Source organism: Lonchura striata, chromosome 3 (genome assembly GCF_046129695.1).
Source record: "Lonchura striata isolate bLonStr1 chromosome 3, bLonStr1.mat, whole genome shotgun sequence".
NCBI classification, from domain to species: domain Eukaryota; kingdom Metazoa; phylum Chordata; class Aves; order Passeriformes; family Estrildidae; genus Lonchura; species Lonchura striata.
In genome coordinates, this window is record NC_134605.1 from 48,049,468 (window position 1) to 48,068,986 (window position 19,519).

Sequence of the window (19,519 nt, forward strand, 5' to 3'; positions counted from 1 at the left end):
GATCAGGGCTTTAACCAAACACAGGACAGAGAACTGACAGAAGGAAGAGAGACATATCATCTCAAGTGAGAAGCCCATACTCATACTGGAAGCCTACAGCCCAGCCCAGCTCTCTTTTTTCTTGTTCCAATGCCTGGAGCCTGAGATCATTCACTGCCTTAACTTCCTCCTGTTACACCACATTAAAGGTGGAAAACATAATTTATTTTTTCATAATCTGCTCTTAAAAAATGAGAAGACAACTAAAAATGCCCTGAACAACAGAATAGTTACTGTCTCCAAGCATGTTCTCTGGTGATCAAAGGCACTTTTCAGGAAAAGTACTCATGAAATTATGAGCCTATTGTAACTATGGAAATAAACCATAAATAAAAATAAAGAGATTCAAATTATGGCAGGGCAATCTATAGAGTAAATAATCAGCTCTTTAGCAATACTTTGAGCACATTTGCTGTTTAGTAACTTAACCACTTAGAGAGTGCAAAAGGTAATGCAAAGACAATTTTCTGTCAGTGTATTGCATCAAAAGTAAGTCTTGGCCTCTCTGGAGCCTCCACATACTGGACTAAAGCACCAAAAAGTTTGAAGAAGTAATCTTGTATCATGTTTTAACAAAGGAAAATCCACATACCAGAGAAGGACAGAACAGAACTGAAAGGAAGAAGCTGATCATGATGAAAGCTGATGATTACTAGCACCTGAAAAATTTTGGGGATTTATGGTACGTCCCCCAATCAGCAATGAAAACTGATGAAAGATAGAAACGAAACCCAAACTGCCCAAAACACAAAAGCATTTCTACCCACAGAAATCCCATATCCCAGCAAAAAAACTGAGCAGACAGGCTCTGTAGCACGGGATAGTTTGACTCCTTTCTGATGGGACCATAGTGCAACCTTCGCAGGCTGCGCGGTGCTGCCGGTAGGAAACACACGAGGATGCTGCAGCAGATGCAGAGCAGGCGTTTCCTGTGCCACAAGCAGGGGCAGTGAGGGGACTCTGCCCCCCTCCGCAGCCTGTCACTGGTGTGCCACACCCAACCATGCATAGCAGCCACATTTGGGCTGGCATGGCAGCCCTGCCCAGCTGGAGCCCACCTCTGGCTGAACTTGAGTTATGGAGTGTTAGGTCAGCCAGCTGCGGTGGGATCCCAATGGACACCCTGAAGGGGAGGAAGGTGGGAACTGCAGGAGCAATATCTGCTCCTAAATTTCCATTTTGAATGAACTGCTGCATCTAAAATAACAAACCTGTGCTCATGAACAGGCTGCAAGTAAATGATCCCCAATCACATCACAATGTCACTGGCAGGCCCACATCTGTATCTTGATCACTGCACACATCCTTTTGTGCTTTGCAGGCTGCAGATTCTAGAAGTGACACGGGCAGCAATTGCAGCCTTTACCTGACCAGCAGCTCAAAACAGCAGCAGTGGGCACCGTGTGCAGCATCCGACCACAGACGTGGGCTTTGAGTCTGAGGTTTTCCTGCACTGCTTGTATCAATCTGCTAACAGAGGAGATACTTACAGTGGGTACATACGTACCCATAAAGAGAATAATATTGAAATAACTGGATCTGTCATAGAAACAAAGCTGCAAAAGTAGTCCTTCTACAACTCTAAGGGAATGTGCAAAAGAGTGTCTGCGTAAAGAGGTTTCATGTATTTCCACTTCCCTCAGTGAGGATTGTGCAATAAACATGAAAAAGATAGATAAGCAAGAAACTGAGATAGGATCAAGGACATGTCATAGTATAGAAACATGGGTTAACATGACCCTGGGAAACAACTTTTTGAAGCAACTGATTACTAGAAGTGAATTAAGAAAGTTATCAGAAAGGACCTTTTTGGCAATTACTTACTCCCACTCTGTTTAAGACCCAAGCTAGGTCTGAATAAGGTTATAGGATAAATGGCTGCAGATACATTAATACATGTCCCAGATCTGTTAGCACTTCACTGTACTATCCTTTCTTGCCTCACTGGTAGTCTAACTGCTATGCTGACTAAATTCAAGAGCTGTCTCACTGGAAGTTAGTTTTTCTGGTTAGCTGCCACATCATGTTGTTCTTGGCTCTGCCACCCATTTCTCTTATTAAATGAAGTCACTTAGAGAATGATGAATTCCGTATGATTGCTCAGGACAAAGTAGCAATACATCTTTTCAATAGGATCGTCTGCTAGTATATGCCTTTGTTTCTCAGTTTCATACATGTAATAATTAAACAGGACCTAAGACAAACAGGACTAACTTACCTGCTCATTTTTGGTCAGTCTTGTTTTGTTATGAATGTCAGATGTAACCAGGTTGAATCCATGTTTCTCTGATAAAATTCTTAAAAGCAAAACCACAGTTCGACTTCCACACTTTCCAACTCTGTTGTAGACCACTTGACTGGGGAAAGGAAGTACCTAATGAAAGATTGAAAAAAATTGGAGTCAGTACATTGATATTTTGTTTCTGTGTACCTCTCAATCACATGTTTTTATCTGAAGCCAACAGACACATAGAAGAGAATTTCTAGGTCCCAGGTCAGAAGCATTCACTTCCTCTAGCAAGGTAGAAGCTCTTCAGAAGAGAAACAGCAAGGCTCAGGGAGGTGGCAAGGTAAGATTTCCCCCTTGAGATGCAGTTATATGTAACAGATTGGCAACTACTCCAGAAACACTATGTTGGTAATTATTGTTACGTTGGTAATGATCTTGATCTTACTGATTGTAATCTCAATGCAAATACTCATCTTTATTGACTATCTCCCATAAAAAGAATTTAAAAGAGTGAATTTGCACTACAGTTTGGCAACTTGAAGTCAAGCTGACATAATGCAGGAGGAATGAATGCTTGGATTGCAAAACTTCAGCTTGAAAAGAAACAAAAGAAACCAAATAACAACCAGTTGCACAGATCTAAAATTAATCAACCCTTTTAATTTCAAATATAAACATGAATCTTTCAAATAGACTCAGAGAACAAATCATGCCACTAATCAAGAATCTATGTGCAGAATAATCAACATAGGGCCACAGGGGGCCTGAAGCCAACTGGCACAGTCTGATCACCTCTGTACAGGTAATGTTCATTAAATCTCAAAATAGATCAGCAACATCCAACCTGGCCACTGAGAATGGTGTCCCACCTACACTAACTCTTTCACCCTGCTCTCCTCCCCAGGAAACCAGAACAAGTAAAAAGTAACTCAGTGTCTCACAGTATGTCAGATGCAGCCTTATTTTCTTCCTGGATCACATCTATGGGCTATTGTTTCAGTAAAAGGCATTCTGGAGTCACACTATTGCACTACACAAATATTTGCTGCATAGCATATATATATATATATAATTTGCTGCTATAGCATATAGCAGCATGTGATAACATAGGCCCAGAGGAAACTGTTTCCAAGCCTTTAAGTTGGCTAACAGTTAGGAGCTCACAGTTTCACCCACAGTGTTGTATACACAGCACTCAAGGAAAGATGATTTTTCTATTACGACAATGGCACAAAACATTTCTTAACATAGAATCTGCACCTGTGTTCCAGGCAACCTGTGTTCAGCACAAGAAAAGGCAAAAGTGATGGTGTGTCTCAATGTATAGTTACTCCTGCTCTTTATGCAATCATGTTTTTCTAGCAGAAGGAATTCTAACATAAAAGCAGTCAGATGAGGCATATGGCAGTTTTCAGTGCAGAGTACTTCTTCACTGCATTTGAACTGCTAATACATCTTCATCAGGGAAGCAAAAAGATTTGTCAGGCAACTGTTCAGACTACTTTCAAAGAGAACTGCCAAATAGAAAGTAAAAAAAAGGAAAAAAATCTGTATTCCTTTATATTTAATGGGAACCTACTGGCACTTTGTACTCAGTGTTGTATTTCATGACCAAATGAACATTACTGCTGTTACTGGTTGCAATGTTTAGGATATCCTGCACTGCAACATAAATGCGGAGGCCATTACCCTGGGAAGGAGTAAGTATTGGGTGATCATGGCCTCGGTTAAACTTTCCAAGTTGCAGGACATCGCATCTGCTGATTCAGCAAGCAAAGGGGCTCTCAAGGCCTGTACAATCCACACACAATGCACTAAGTCTTACTATTTTGTAACATTTTTCTGGGAGAAACAGAGTCCCCATATTTCTTTATCATTCTTTCCTTCAGAAGTCTTGCTTCCTATGAAATGCAAAACCTCAGCCTCAATTATTAGAGAACTCCAGAGGTGATGAATTTAACATCTCTGAGCTAACCTTTCCCAAAACTACTGTTAATGGTGTCTGAAAGGTTAACATTGGAACACATTTTATTATGCTGATTATCACACCATAATGAAAGATAACATGAGCCCTATTCTGGATTGTCCCCTTTCTGGTTCACTTTTTGCATAACAAACACTAGCATCACTACTTGTCACAGTCCTGCAGCACCATCCGCACATCACTGCAACTTGTGGATTGGGAATTGCTCCTCTTCTTAGACATATGCTTTTGGAATACTCTGCCTGTGTAAGTAAGTGAAACCCTTCAAGAGAGATGATAAGTAGATGCTGACAAGTGTCAGTGAAGGAGCAAAAGTACATACACTATATGTTTGCCTAGCATCCCAGAAATTAGATGAATTAACAGAAATATTTTTAAATGCTTCCTAATTATTAACTGCTTTGATTTTCCTAGCAGTTTGGACTAGGCACAACAGTGAGCAATTTTTTTCTTTACTGGTGCTTCAGTCAAGTACAATTTTACTGCATACAATTATACTCAAGTTATTATTAAATCCTTGACAGGATTATCCAGTAACTTTGGGTGAATCTTATAAAAGTAATTCTTTAAAAACTAGATAAAATTAAAGGAGGCCTTTGTAAATTCTCTATTCTAAGTGCAAACTATTTTTTCAGCTTGGAAAAATGACATTGGTTACCAAATTTGGCCAATTATAACATTTGTTTCTCAAAGTCACCTTCCTAGGTAGCACAATTCTGTTCTGCACACAAGCAATAACCATGGTAACCCCCCAAAAGACACCACAGCAAATACTCACTGCAGATAAAGGAACCTGAAATAAAGGGCTATTATTTTCAGACACTTGTTTAGCTTAAAGGAGACCAATTTTGGTATTTTGGTATGACAATGCCTCGTTTCAGTACACAGTGAATGCACCTAGGTCTAACTGGACAAGATTCAAGATAAGTGCTGCAGCTCAAAGCTCACTTCCAAAGAACAATCACGAGTGGTAATCAAAACTTCCCTTGTAGCACTGCTGAGTGTGGTTGGCTTTTGGGATGTGCTCCTGAGACTCTGCTCATGTTTCATCCATTTACGTCACCATTGCACTCATCACACCCTAATGTCCCAAAGGTGTGTCCAGTGCTCAAAGCCATGCAGTACACAGGCTTTTGGTGTACAAGCAAGTATTTGTTTAACATGACCAGTTCCCTCAGGATGCTGCAAATCTGCTTTCTGTATTTATGTTGAAATGTTGAAGTTATTCCTGAGGAGCAAAAATACCACTTCCAAAGCCATGAGTTTGTATCAGGCAAAACTAAAAATGCAATAAATTGAAAACTTCTCCAGAGAGGAATTTTCTTTTCCCCCTCATGATACTCACAAGACACTCAGACAATATAGGAGATGGTGGCAGAGAAGGCATTTGGAAAGAAGACTCATAGTGTATTAGTAGAAACAAGGTGAAAAACAGCAGTTGGACATTTACAAAATGCTAATGGAATTACATTTTATTATTACTTACTACCTAAGAGTAGGTATCATGTAGACTGACTAACTGCTGAGATGATGCTCTGGCAACTTGATATTCATGTAACAATATAGACAAGTGCAAAATAATTGCAGAGTGACTCTACTGAGCACTGCAAGAAAGCCCAGAGGTAATATAAACAATTCAAACATATAATTCACTTTGGAGTTACACAAATTAGCACTTACAGCCATAAAAAAGTAAAACCCACAGTATAATTACAACAGCTCTCTCCAAAGGTTTGTAAAGTCATATGACAATTTACATGTCAGTTCAAACGTTTTTTTTTTCTTTTGTTTCATAGTTAAAGAAGATGCAAAGAACCGTTGTGAGATGAAATCAAGAAGAAAAAACAAGTTTAGTCCCAAACAAACTTGCACTGCAGAAAATGACTGTCAAGTACCTCTGCAGAGAAGTCTGCCAGTCTCAGAAAGGGAGCCATTCAACAGATAACCTGATAAAAGCCCAGCCTTTCACCTTCAGTGGGGGCCTTGTCTACAGATAAATCTTTGCACCATTAAAAAAAAAAAAATTAGGCTGAAAAATTACTTGTAGTGTCAATGATGTAGAGATTCATTCGTAGGCCTAAATCTCCACTTTTACTGAGAAAAATCCAGTACAATTTTGCCCATTTGCCAAAAATCTGCCAATCCAGGTACAAGCTGCACAGGCATCAGTGTCTGACTCACTTCAAGAAGCAGTGTAGTGGATGCTATATTCACACCTTCTGGAAGTAAGTGACCTGTGTCCTTCCACACAAATGGGGCCAGAAACGGATGCCAGAACTGACTTCTCCTTTCTGAGCTGACACTACCCTGTGGTCAGGCAGTGCTCCATGTTTATCAGGTGAATAAGGCCAACCAACGCCAGAAGTACTGATAAGATTGTGGAAACAAACATTTGCTGGCATATCTTTATACAGCATTACACCTTCCCAGTCCAGCCTCTTCATTTACTTTTCCTGTCTAACTAAAACAGAACTATAAAAATTTTAAAAGTGGCTTAATTGGTCAAAGGAATGACACTTTTGACTCATGAGAGGAGGTAACTACAATTACATAAGGTAACTACAAACCTGAGAGCAGTCAGCAGTCCGTTTCTCTCCAGTGCCTCTCTTTCTCCACTGTCCCCAAAAATTACATATGGCATTAGAAGGCACATCCTTCCATGCTGCCTGAAAAATTTCTCACACAACTTGTTCCAGAATTTTGTTACCCACCATGCATTAAATTTTTAGTTAATCTTCTATGATTTTCATAAATATCTGTTTTCACATTGTGGATTTCATGAAGACAGATCAGATAATTCAGTCATCAGCTTTAAGATCTTCTTAGATACACTGGATATTCTCTTTAACTGAAGATTTTCACAAGTCTGCCATGGTCTTTAAAGACAAACTCAAAGGCCACTAAGAGGCAGCCTTCCAAAATTAAGTTCAGGAATTGCTGCTCAGAAATCTCATTTCAAACAAGTATCAACTTGTTCACTTTTAAAGCACTCACAGTGAAAAGTTGCTAACACAAAGTTATGTCAGCAGAAAACATGACTGAAGAATGAACAAGGGAGTAAACAAAATATATTACTAGCTAGAATCTAGAATCCTGCATCCCTATCTAAACCACACAGTTCCAGTTACATAAGCATTCACCTGTGGAGTGTAGGAAAGCTAGACAGAGACAAGCTTTTTGAATTAATCAACTCTAAAGCAGACCAGACAGCATCGTCATCTTTATGGGTCACTGAAAATACACCAGAAACCACAAGAAAAGGCAAAAATTAAATTTGTTTGTTTTCAAAGTTTAAATGCCGTATAGCTGCAGCGGAGCATTGAAAATAAGGCAGAAGAAGAAACAGAATATTCATCTGTTGAATTCTCATTAAGAAACTAATTTAATTGAAAAAGGGTGACTTCCTCCCCCACCACCACAAACAATGCATTTCATCTGTTAGACAGATGACATATTTGGAAGACTAAGTTAAAATGTGTTCTCTAATGGCTCAACATCCCTAAGTACCAAGCTAAATTGAAAACATAAGCACGGAGCACCAGCAGCAAAAGGAAACTTGGTTGTAGACAGTCCTCAAATTTATTAAGACTAAAGAAAAGCATTACTATGAAGTGTCTGCCAAAGCCTATGGTCCCTGATGTGTCCCACAAGAGAGATTCCTGTAGCCAAGATCAAAACTTGCAGTAATTTTCCTGTGAAGAAGCACTGCACACTTACAAATCTAAAAAGACCCGAGTTCAAGGCATAGTAAAGTATCCCCATTAAGTCTCCAATCAGGTCCTATTACAAGATCCTGTGGCTACAGAAACAATAATAATATTAATAACAACCTGAGAAAGTTAAAAAAAAAGGTCAAAGATCCTGTTTCTAATGTTCAAAGTTTTGGATTCATCTTGTCACCACATTTGGCTTTTGCTCATCTTATACCTTACACCTGATTCAATTTGTCTACAACAACAGGTTTCAGAAGAGCAAAACCCCTGCACCTCCAATCTGCTGCACAAGACTCCCCACACCACAGGAGTGCAGAACCAGGTTCATTTCAGGCATGTGAAGCTACAGCAACATAGCAACATTCAAACCCGGCGCATGTGTATGAAGTCAAACAGGCTGGTAGAGAGCCCACGCTCTGGTCACTCAGCACTTGTAGGTACTCACTGATATTCGTCAGCCTCTGGAGGTGCGAGTGGCACTCCTGGCTTTCATCACTCAGCAGCACTCACTTAAGTGATAGCAGCTCAGTTCCAGCTCCTTTTAGGGATGAAGCAGGTGACAGGGACTCACCCTATGAAATGGATAATTGCTTTGGGATAGGGTACAACCATCACCTCTAGATTAATAAGAACTTTTCCTTTTGGTCCTTCTTAACATAGCATACCTTTCAACCTCCTTCTTTCCTCTGCAGTTTGCAACTTTTTGGGGCCAAAATCAGATACAGTGCTATATCTTGTCTCCCTGGGGCCAAGGAGAACTAAACAGTTTTTGTTCATGTCTTGGAGACATCTCTTTTTAATACATCTCAGGATAGAATTTAGAAGAATCAAAGAATATGGCATTGTCACTATTATAGATGCAGAGGGATGCAGAACAAAGCTATTGCTCTTTTTCTTTACCCTACATGAGTGAATGCAGATTACAAAAGAAGAACTGGAAGACCTTCATTAGCTTTCTTATGAAAAGTGGTATATTTATCTCTTTTTTAAGTTAATCACATTGTGGAAGTTATCTAATTTTAAGTTAATCACATTGTGGAAGTTATCTTTCTGGTAGGCACCTCCTCATAAAAAGATAAAGGAGACAAATTAGCTAAGAATATGATACTGGTATTTGTTGAGAGAACTAGCATGAGTTCAAGTAGGTTAAGAATTTTGGTGTCACTTTAATTACCCCATTTTCCACTGGAAGGTTTAACACATAAAAAATCCCTTAAGCTGCAAAATTTGTGCAAGACTGATTTTAACTTCAGAGCAGCATCACATATGTATCTTGGAATTGTAAAGCTTAAAACTGCTTTTTTTTCCCTCAGAGCCAAGGGTTTTGTACATTCTGTGATGTGCTCAGAACACACTAGCACAGTTACTCTCTGTTTAAGAAGTAAATCCTATCATATCCAACACACATGTTTATACTGGATATTTGCAAAATGAGAGATATTAAGTAACTAAACCTGGTTTTAAAACTTTTTGTAACACTTCACAGCATTGGGGCATTCCTTTAAGTAACCTCACTACCTTATGCTTGTTTCTATCCTTCCAATGCAATATTCATAAATTCACCCTGGGAGCCAATAATACTGGATTTGAATGTGGCAACTGGTAGATTGAATAATTTATTCCTCTGTATGCACTTGTCTTTCTTCACATTAAGGTTTAACTCTTTGGTACCTATTATGGTTGACTATTGATTGGGCTGCAGCTAGTGCAGCAACTCAGCTTCACCATTACAAGGATGTATCATGCTGCGTTTCAGTTTGCCCTTTACTTTAGGCTCCCTTTCAGTAACTCCACACTCAGTTTTATAGTCTCTAGCATGCTTGTCTTTTCCACTGTACTTTGCACAGATATTTCATCAACCAATCACAGTATGAAAGAAAGGCCGTTTATAGCCATAATTGGATTTTAATTTTGTAAAACAGGTCAGTTCTGCTGGACTGTAACCCACACGCTCATTACCAGTGAGCTGTCTCTGAGGTGCTCTTGCTCTGCATGCTTGCAGGAACTCAAGGAGAGTTCCTTCACAGCTCGTGCAGGTAACAGATTCAAATCTAGTTCATGGCATGATCTCTTTACCTGGAAGTAACACCAAGAAGCACCTACAGGAAGGACAACATGCTGCTAGCCAACTCTTCCAGCAGAAAACACTAAAATTACTCAAATGCCCAAATTACTTTCCCTTACAGACCACAAGCCATATCCTGCATCACAAATGGATCTTGTGGTGCTGAAAATGGAACAACAGAATCAGGACTAGAGGAGGCCCAGCATCCAGTGCTCCCATTTCACTTTTCTGCACTTTGAAATTATTAATCTGACTTGATCAGAGGAAAACCAAACCTCATTCCTGCTGACCTTTACATTTTAACAGATGGAGGCTGGCTCTCCTTGCAGATACTGAAAATCCCCAGTAGGGCCAGCCACAAAGGCCTTCACACTCCCCCAGGACATCAGGATGCTGTAGGTGCTGTCCTGAGAACTACCTGGCCCAAACTATTCCTTCACCTTTATCACCCTGATACTGCCACTCTCACAGTGACTTCTTCAGCCCACTCATGAAGCCCTGTCTTCTTTGCCTGATGTTTTGACTCTGCTTTTGACCACGTGTAGGCATGTTCACAATCTCATATCTGATTAAAGCTCATGGCCCTTATCAGAATGCTTCACTGCTATTCGCAGTTTCCTGAACTAAACTTTATCTTTTCTTAAAGCCTGAGTAGAAGACTCACAGGACCTACCAGCTCATCTTCAAAATCAAAAGGCTTTCAAAATTATACTAGAATTCTTAGTTGGTGGTTGTTTTTTCAGTTTTGTAAGACTCTCCAGTATCCCAAGTTTCAGAGTATTTTTTCCTTCAAACATCAGAGCTAGGAAAATAATTTTAGTTCAGGATTTAAGAATACCATTAACAAATATAAGACTGGTGGTAGAAACCTGAGTGATACTTAATGGAGTCTCAAGGCTCAGCAAGATTAACCAAATTAATTTGTCACTCAGAAGATCAAACTGTCACTGAAAAGATGCAGCATGGCAGATTTTTGTTTTTCCACTGAAGGTTTAGGTCATCCAAACCCAGCTGCAATTGGACTTTGGTATTATAATCCAGCACTTCGTAATAAAAAAGATAATGAATGTGGTTATGATTGAGTTGCCATGACCTTCTCATATGTTATGCTACTTTATGAATACCTTCCTATCATGGAAAGAAGGAAAAGAAGAGAGGAATGTACTAGACAGATGGAAATCTAAAACTGTAATCTCAGAGATATTCATGTGCTGTGTAACAATCTGCAGGTGAACAAAGATGATTTCAGAATGGATTATGTTCTAAATTTCAGTGAAAGCACAGAACTTTACTAGCTTCAGAAATGGTAATTATGCCTTGTGTACTTTTTTAGGTACAGTGTGTGACAAAGAACAAAACCTATAGGTTGCAAATTTGGTGATATTAGAATTTTTCTATTTTGGGTAACACTGGGTAGGCTGCTGCGTTAATACCAGAGATAAGCAAGATTCACCTTTAAACATACACACAGCATGACAATTAAAGTACCAACCAAAATGCAAACTATTTTCCAAGCATCTTTGAAATTAGATGAAAACTACAGACTACTGCAGTAGTCACAAAACCGACATACCTGCTGTCTAAGCCTTTCAAAATTTAAAGGCTGCAAATGTCAGGTTTAGTAAAAACCCAGATCACTACTGTTTAAATTTTTGCAGGACATCAGCATGCACAGTAACCCTCACAGATTTATCTTCTTGTGACAGGCAATCTGGTTTTAATTTCCCAAGTCTCTCTGTACTTCCATTTATGATCAGACAGCCTCCCCATATCAACAACTTTCTGATATGCTATAAACTGAAGATGTATTAGAAAGTAAGTAATCATCTCTATTTTGATAAATCATGTCATCAAGTAATTGTTTTATCCTTAAGATTCTTGAGCAATAAATTAAATTGAACAAAACAAACAAATTAGTGCTCCAGTATAATTCATGTATTTTTACGATCTAATTCATGCTTAATAGTAGAGATTCAATTCCAGCTTTTGAATATATCTCCATACTATTATAGTACTATATCATTCACCACCTGCTTCAGCAGGACTGCTGAAGAATTATGAATAATAGACAATGGGAAAAATACCAGATTTTTCTTCCCTTGAGATACTGTCATTTAGAAGGAATGAAAACAGTTTAAAAATAACATAAACCAATTATTCAACAAATATTTTATACTGTGTGCTAGTTTTAGCTAGGGTAGAGTTAATTTTCTTTACAGTGGCTATTTTTGGATTTGTGCTGAATACAGAACAAATATAGAGGTATTCTAATATAGAGACTTTTTGTTATTGCTGACCAGGCCTCACACAGAGCCAAGGTCTTTTGTGCTTTTCTTTGGGCAAGTATATTGGGGGTGCCTGGGAATTGGAAGGAGATACAGCTGGATAGCTGAGCCAAACTGGGATATCCAAAGGGATGTTCCAGACCATGTGACATCATGTTCAATATATAAAGTGGGGAAAAGAAGGAGGAAGAGGGTGAAGGGAAGAAGGTGTTTGGAGTGACAGGATTTGGCTTCCTAAGTTGCTGTTACATGTGATGGGGCCCCGCTCTCCTGTAGGTGGCTGAACACCTGCCTGCCCGTGGGAAGAAGTGAATTAATCCCTTGCTTTCCTTTGCTTGTGTGTGTGGCTTTTGATTTCCCTATTAAACTGTTTTTATCTCAGCTCATGAATTTTCTACCTTTTATCCTTCCCATTTTCTCCCCAGTCCCACTGGTGGGAGAGTGAGTGGCTGTGTTGGGCTTGGTTGCTGGCTGGGTTAAACCACAACACACTGCTTCTAGTAAACTGAGGGAAGTGGAGAAATGCTTTATGGGTTTTTAAAATCACAGTATTTTATTGACTGTACTAGGCTCAAAAGCTCAGTTTTACTGTAAAACTGCTTCAAACTATAAAGGGGATCTTTGTGGTTAAGGCACTTAGTGAATTCTCTCTTCGTATTTTATCAGCCAGGTACTAAGTCTGGTAACCACAGGAAATTACTTACTCTATTTTAGTGTTGCTAAGTTCTGATGATTTTTGCTAGCTGAAAATTTGTACATTGCACAATAATATCAACTCTTTATTTATAAGCAGGGTAGAATATTTTTTATCTAAAATCTTTCCCAACCTGCCCTGGAAGGATTACTTTAAATATTATCCATGCATTTTTCAATTCAAGCTAAACACAACAGTTTCAACTCTATCAGAAACAATACACTACTATTCAGGCTCTTAAAATCTCTAGTAAGCATATACATAAAAGAAAACAAATCTTGCTTGCTTCTAAGTGTTGTGGAGTTTGTTGTTTTATTGCTGGCTTTTTTTTTTTAATTATTGATTCTTTGTTTCTTTGGTTTGCTTTAAATCAAGCACTTTATCCCTAACAAATCAATCACTTAAGACTGTAGAGGGCTGAAGCGTTAAAGCCATGTTCTCATAAGGGATGGCTAGAACTAAAACACTAGTTCAAATAAAACACGAAGTATCCACTAAAAATACATAATCAAAACAAAACAAAAAAAATACACAGCTCTTGGCCATTATCTTAATGCTGCTATAAAAATACTAGGAAAAAAATAAAACTGGCATAAACCTGATGAACACTAAATTCAGTGTAAAGCAGCCAATGCTGAAATAATCTTTTGGTAAGATTTAAAGTCAAAAAAGAATAAATAATCTAGTTGACAATGGAGAGTAACTAGGACTGGGTATAGTATGACACACCAAAGACCAGGCACGGATTCTGCTACCTTTTCCCATAGTGGTGAACATGGTGTTGGCTAAGTTAACAATTGGACTTGAAGATCTTAAAGGCCTTTTCCAAATGATTCTATTATGCTATGGTATATGGTTTATTCTATCATGCTCTGATAGCCTTGCTACATAAGAAAAACAAGAACAATTAGCACATAATTACTAGCTAAGAACTGAAAGAATGGTGAAAAGAGTACTTATCCACTTTCCACCTTTAAACCAATAAAATCAGATACAATTTATTTTGAGTATGCCTCTTAGATTCATTTTGACCTGATCCTGATCCCCCATCCATTTTTGTATTCATTTAAAGCTTTGAAGCACTGTCACACATGCTAAGCATAGTGTCTTGCTGACATCTAAACAGATGCCAAAAGATACACTGGGTCTACGACAGGCATCCCAAGGGAAAACCATCAAGAAAAGGAGAATAGACTACTTCAGTTTATTTATCTGTAAGCTATGTGCACAGCTCCCCCACAAATATATGTCATCTCTACTGAAAGATGGACATATCTTGATGCTCTTGCCAAGTTCTCAGGGAAAAGTTTTCAATCAAGAACAACTGTAGGTTCGATAAAGTTCGTATCATTTGTCCTCCAAGGCAAGTTTCACCATCTTGGATGGAACAAAAAAAATCTTGAGAGGATTTGATAAGGAAATAGCTGGTCTAAATACGGGAAAAAAATACACCCACTTTACATGCAGAAATGCTCAGACATGAAATATATCCAGTGAACACCATCAGCCATTAATGAACATCTATGTTAAAAAAGCTAGCATCATCTTAAAGGCATCAATTAAACACCAATCTACAGAAAAAGGATAAACAAATTATCTCTTTGCAAACCTTTTAAAATTTACATTTTTCAGGCACTTACCTAAAAAAAAAAGCCAGGAGGAAGTGATATAGAGATTTGAAATAGGAAAGAGACAACTTTCACTGGCAATGTAGGACCACCAGCAGTGACTGTTTTGCTCAACTGCATTTCTTTTTTATCTGTCACATACTTACACCAGAAACACCAGAGGTGTGTTAGGGCTACTGGAGGTTGCATCTACCTGCAGAGAAGCACACATAAATCTGTCTCAGAACTCTTGAAAAGTCTAGGATTAGTCAATCTTCTGAAGTCTTTGGTGGCTAAGGACCAAAGAAGAGCAGCCTATGTTTGTGTACTAGGTGTACAACGCAAAGTTCTGCTACTGCTAAGGGGACTACGGGGATGGCTTCTGTGAGAAGCTGCCAGACATTTCCCCCATGTCCAATGAATCCAACACCAGCTGACTCCTAGACAGGCCCACTGCTGGCCAAGGCCAAGCCAACCAGGAATGGTAGTACTGTCTCTGATATAACATATTTTTAAGAAGGAAAAAATGTTATTGCACAGAAATAATTTGTGGCCAGAGAAAAGAGGCATGAGAATGTGTGAGAGGAACAGCCCTGCAGTCACCAAAGTGTGTGAAGAAAGAGGGGGAGGCAGTTCTCCAGGTGCCCAAGATGAGATTCCCCTGCAGCCCATTGTGAAGACCATGGTGAAGCAGCTGTGCTCCTGGAGCCCATAGAAGTCCACAGAGGAGCACAGGTCCACCTGTAGCCCATGGAGGTTCCTGGAAGGACACTTTTACTCATGGAGAGAAGAGCAGGACTTAGTGACTCAATGGGGGTCCCATGCTGACTGGATCAGTTTGCTCCTGAAGAACTGAAGCCTGTGGCAAAGACTCATGTTGGAGAAGTTCATGGAGAACTGTCTCCCATGGGAGGGATTGTGCACTGGAGAGGGGGAAGGCCTCCTCTCCCTGAGGAGGAAGCAGAGGCAGAAACAACATGTTTCTAATCCCCATTCCCTGCTTCCCTGTGCTGCTGGTGGGGAAGAAGTAGGGACCTGGGAATAAAGTTAAGCTTGGAAGGGAGGAGAGATGAGGGAAAGGTGTTTTAAAATTTGTTTTACTTCTCATTATCCTACTCTGATTTTGATTGGCAGTAAATTCAATTATTAATTTCTCCAATTTGAATCTGTTTTTCCCTGTGACTATAACTGGTGAGTGATCTCTGTTAGCTCATAAGCCTTCTGCTATATTTTCTCTCTCCTGTCTAGTTGAAGATGGGAGAGACAGAGAGGCTTTGGTAGGTGCCTGCCTCCAGCCAGGATCAAACCACGACACCTAGACACATTACCTTCCTATCACTGGCAAAGGTAACCACTGCTAATCTTCAACAGTCAAGTAAACCTTTACTGAGGGAATACCTTAAAAGCTGGCTCACCTGGTCTTCAAGGAAGAATCAGAACCACACCAGCAATGCTTAGGTACAGATGTGAGCCAGGCTTTCATTCTTTGCTTGCACTGAGAAAATTGCTGCTGCTACCTTTGAAAAAAACAGTACCCTGTTCTCCTGAAATGTGATGATGCTAATTCCTTATTCAGAGAATAAATGCTATTTTCAGTTCTTCCACTGAAAAAAAAAAAAAACCAACCCACACGGGTATTTAAAAAAATCCAAAGCTCTGGCACCTAGCCATGACAAAGAGCCAAAACTAATATGATTTCCTACAAACACTGGAATGTACTCTGCAAAACAGCTACGGTCCAGTGCGTATCAACTGCTGGTGGCCTTCCCCTACAGCTAACTACACACTGCCTGTATTAGCTACCAGTCCTTTCAACCTCAGGCAATGCATTGTTGTTCATTATCTCCACTTCTAGCTTTTACGCATTTCGTAAGAAATATTTTAAATTTTGAAGTCAGGATTGATTTTTGCTGATGCATTTTTGCATGTTAAATTAGAGCATGCATAGACCTTAACCATGTTAGTTTAAACAAAGGCAGCTATCAAGTCATGTGCATGGAGGCTACTTGAAAGATAATGACAATTACAGTGAATTTCGCTCACACCCGCAGAGTTCACAGTTCAGCTATGAAGCTGTAAGAGGGTAAATAACTGCACACAGCCAAAAATGCAATGCATGAGATTTACAAAGCAAGAGCATCTTAGCTCAAAACATGACCCCAAGCAAATACCAGGATTTATCTGGAGATCTATCAATCCCCACCCATATTTTGATCAGAGGAATAAAAAAACCAAAAAAAATCCAAACCAGTAAGGAATAAGCAGGTTTGTCCAAGGGATGATCAAAATGATCCATATTTTATCAATGTTTTTGAAACACAGGCAAATACTTCAAAAAACAAAATACTCTTAGCTTACACAAGCCTGTATTGCCTGTTACTCTGTTTGTTGAGCCTCTCACCAAGTTTCCAGGAGTGAGGATGATTACAGAGGAAGCCCACAAACTTTACAGACTGCAGGTAGCTAATCAAAGAGTATCTACCCAACCAATCAATTGTGTAGATACCTATTCAGCTGGCCTTTCTACAGACAACTGAGCTGCAGCTGGATGAGGCTATGTGAACAAAGCCCAGAATTACATGTTTAGACAAGCAAAAGATATTTTCAGAATGTAAACAGAAAAGTGCCTGGGTTGGATAAATCTGTCCAATTGCTGCTGCCCACTGGAGTATGGATCCCATCCACGGCACTATTAATTGGTAAAGCAAAATTCCTGAAGAAAAAGTACCAAAATCTGAATAAAGTTTTCAAGGTTAAAAACTCTCATACAGATGGAAGCCTTTCCTTACTAGAACAGCTTGGCATTTCTGAATGCTAATAAAAGCATGAGAAATATAGGTTTGGAATAAGCACTGCTTTATTCTTCAAAGCAGAGTGCCCACTGTGGAGACACAACAAACATAATTCTTTACTTCATGCAGCCTGCTGTACTCCTGGACAAGAGAAACAGCTGGTACTAAATTAAAAAAAAAAAAAAAAAAAAAAAGTATTTTAAAAGAACCAGAGAGTACTAAACAGATTTTAGTGTGAAATATTTGTTTAGCCTTAGAATACCTGTGTCCTATGTTTGCAATGATAAACATAACAGGTTGGTTTTGTCACTTCTGTCTACATCCATTTGCTTTTGCAATTGAGTAATTTGTCTTGACAGAAAGAAAATCAAATGTACATCATTCCTCCAAGTGAGCCATCTGAACTTTAACAATGTACAAATACTGACATATCAGCTGATAATTGCAGATTTTGGTGCCCAGAAAAAAGTGAAGAAACCCAGATTCCTGTCTGTTTTCACTAATAACTAAGCTAAGTGGAATTGCTTTCCACATTATCCTTCTCCTGCTGACCAGAAGCCAACTGTTCCACCACACAGGTGCACATCTGTGATTGATCACTTCAACTCAAGGCCTGCAGCTCAGGATGTGACTTCATGGTCAGCTGAACAGAGATGAGGGGGGGCTACCACCAGAGGCAGTGGCTATTCACACCTACCCCCTCTCTAACTACTCATTGTCACCTGCTGCACTAGCATCCATGGTGAGCCACGTTGGTGAAATAATCTGCCCTTTTAGGCACACATCTGCACATGTCTGCACTGTGCAAAAGGAACTAACAGGCTGGAAAGACAGGCACAATATAGTACAAAATTGTGTTTAGAGAACAAACCAACACAGGGTAAAACAAACAAAAACAAGAGACCCTAAATGCCTACTCCCACCTTTTTCCTCTTAAAGAAACTATCATGATGCCCTTCCTAACCCAAAGTGTCATGAGCTGCCATGATGACAGAAGTAAAACAAAGGAAAAGCTTATGCAGGACAGTCCCATATGATAGGAACAGTGAACTTTATTCCTAAACAAGGGGTTACAATACACATTCATTAAATTTATCCTACTGACCTGCTTCAGGTATTGTTTTTGCAGCAGAATACATGTTCCAGAAAATGCTGCCAGCCAAAGGCCATCTTCACTTGCTGGATTAGTTCCAACTGCAGTGTCTTGGTTTTTTACATGAAAGTGCTGACAAACAAAACCACTAAATCCCTGCCTCCCATTGACTCAATGAGAAAAATTCCATTAGCTTAATGCATTTTAACCCAAGTTACAAACTTCTGAAAGCAACTGCGGTGGAAAAAAGTCAGAAAGGCCACATGCTGTTGATGTAAACTCAGCAGAGGTGCTTGGCACACAAGTAAACACACAATGAGTTAAAAACAAAAGCCAAAGAAGTAAGGATAATACAAAATAACAGCAGCTTACCTTTTGAGGTGGTGGTCCGTGGTCATCCAGATAAGTGGAATTTCCTACAAAAATAAGAAGGATGGAGATAAACAAAAGCCATCCAATGCAACTTCCAAACTTTCCAATTCATGGAACCAGTGCATCTCTATCCCACTAGTTTTGTGGTGTCAAATAATTAAAGGAAAATAAATTCCCTCTGCTTTAATTTTTGATTAACAAATAATTTATTGTGACTACATTTGTACCACAAGATTAGATGCACATTGTCATTTTAACAAAAAAATCACATGGCCTAAGGCAGTTTTAATAAATCAATCAGTATTCAACCATTTGTATGACAAAAAATTGCCAGCTGCATCCTTCTACATTTTAAGCAAGTGACCATGGTTAACTTCAGAAAGATTTCTTAAATAATCAAGTATCAAAGGCCTTTATCAAATTTTGGTCTGATGGAACTGACAAGTATTCACTTCTCTCCCTTCCAACTGTATTTTCCCCAACCTCCAAGCTACTTCTTTGTTCCTAAACAGAACTGATTTAATGGGAGTTATATTCTGATGTAATTGCACCTGCCTTTTCAAGATGTTCATTAAATTCATACAAAAAGCTTCAGAAAAAATAAAAGCTTCTAAACAAGTTCACCCTTCTTAGCTACAATAAAAA

The 19,519-nt window shown here is 39.1% G+C and overlaps 1 protein-coding gene across 2 annotated transcripts in view; it reads right to left on the minus strand.

Moving 5' to 3' along the window:
- Positions 1-19,519, minus strand: part of UST (uronyl 2-sulfotransferase) — a 149,107-nt gene that overhangs the window by 75,157 nt on the left and 54,431 nt on the right. For both annotated transcript variants that reach the window (XM_021527031.3, XM_021527033.3), the window contains exons 2-3: positions 18,875-18,918; positions 2,258-2,413 (exon numbers count right to left, since the gene is read on the minus strand). In XM_021527031.3, coding sequence (XP_021382706.1) covers positions 2,258-2,413; positions 18,875-18,918 — 200 coding nt within the window. The remainder of the gene's footprint in view (positions 1-2,257; positions 2,414-18,874; positions 18,919-19,519) is intronic.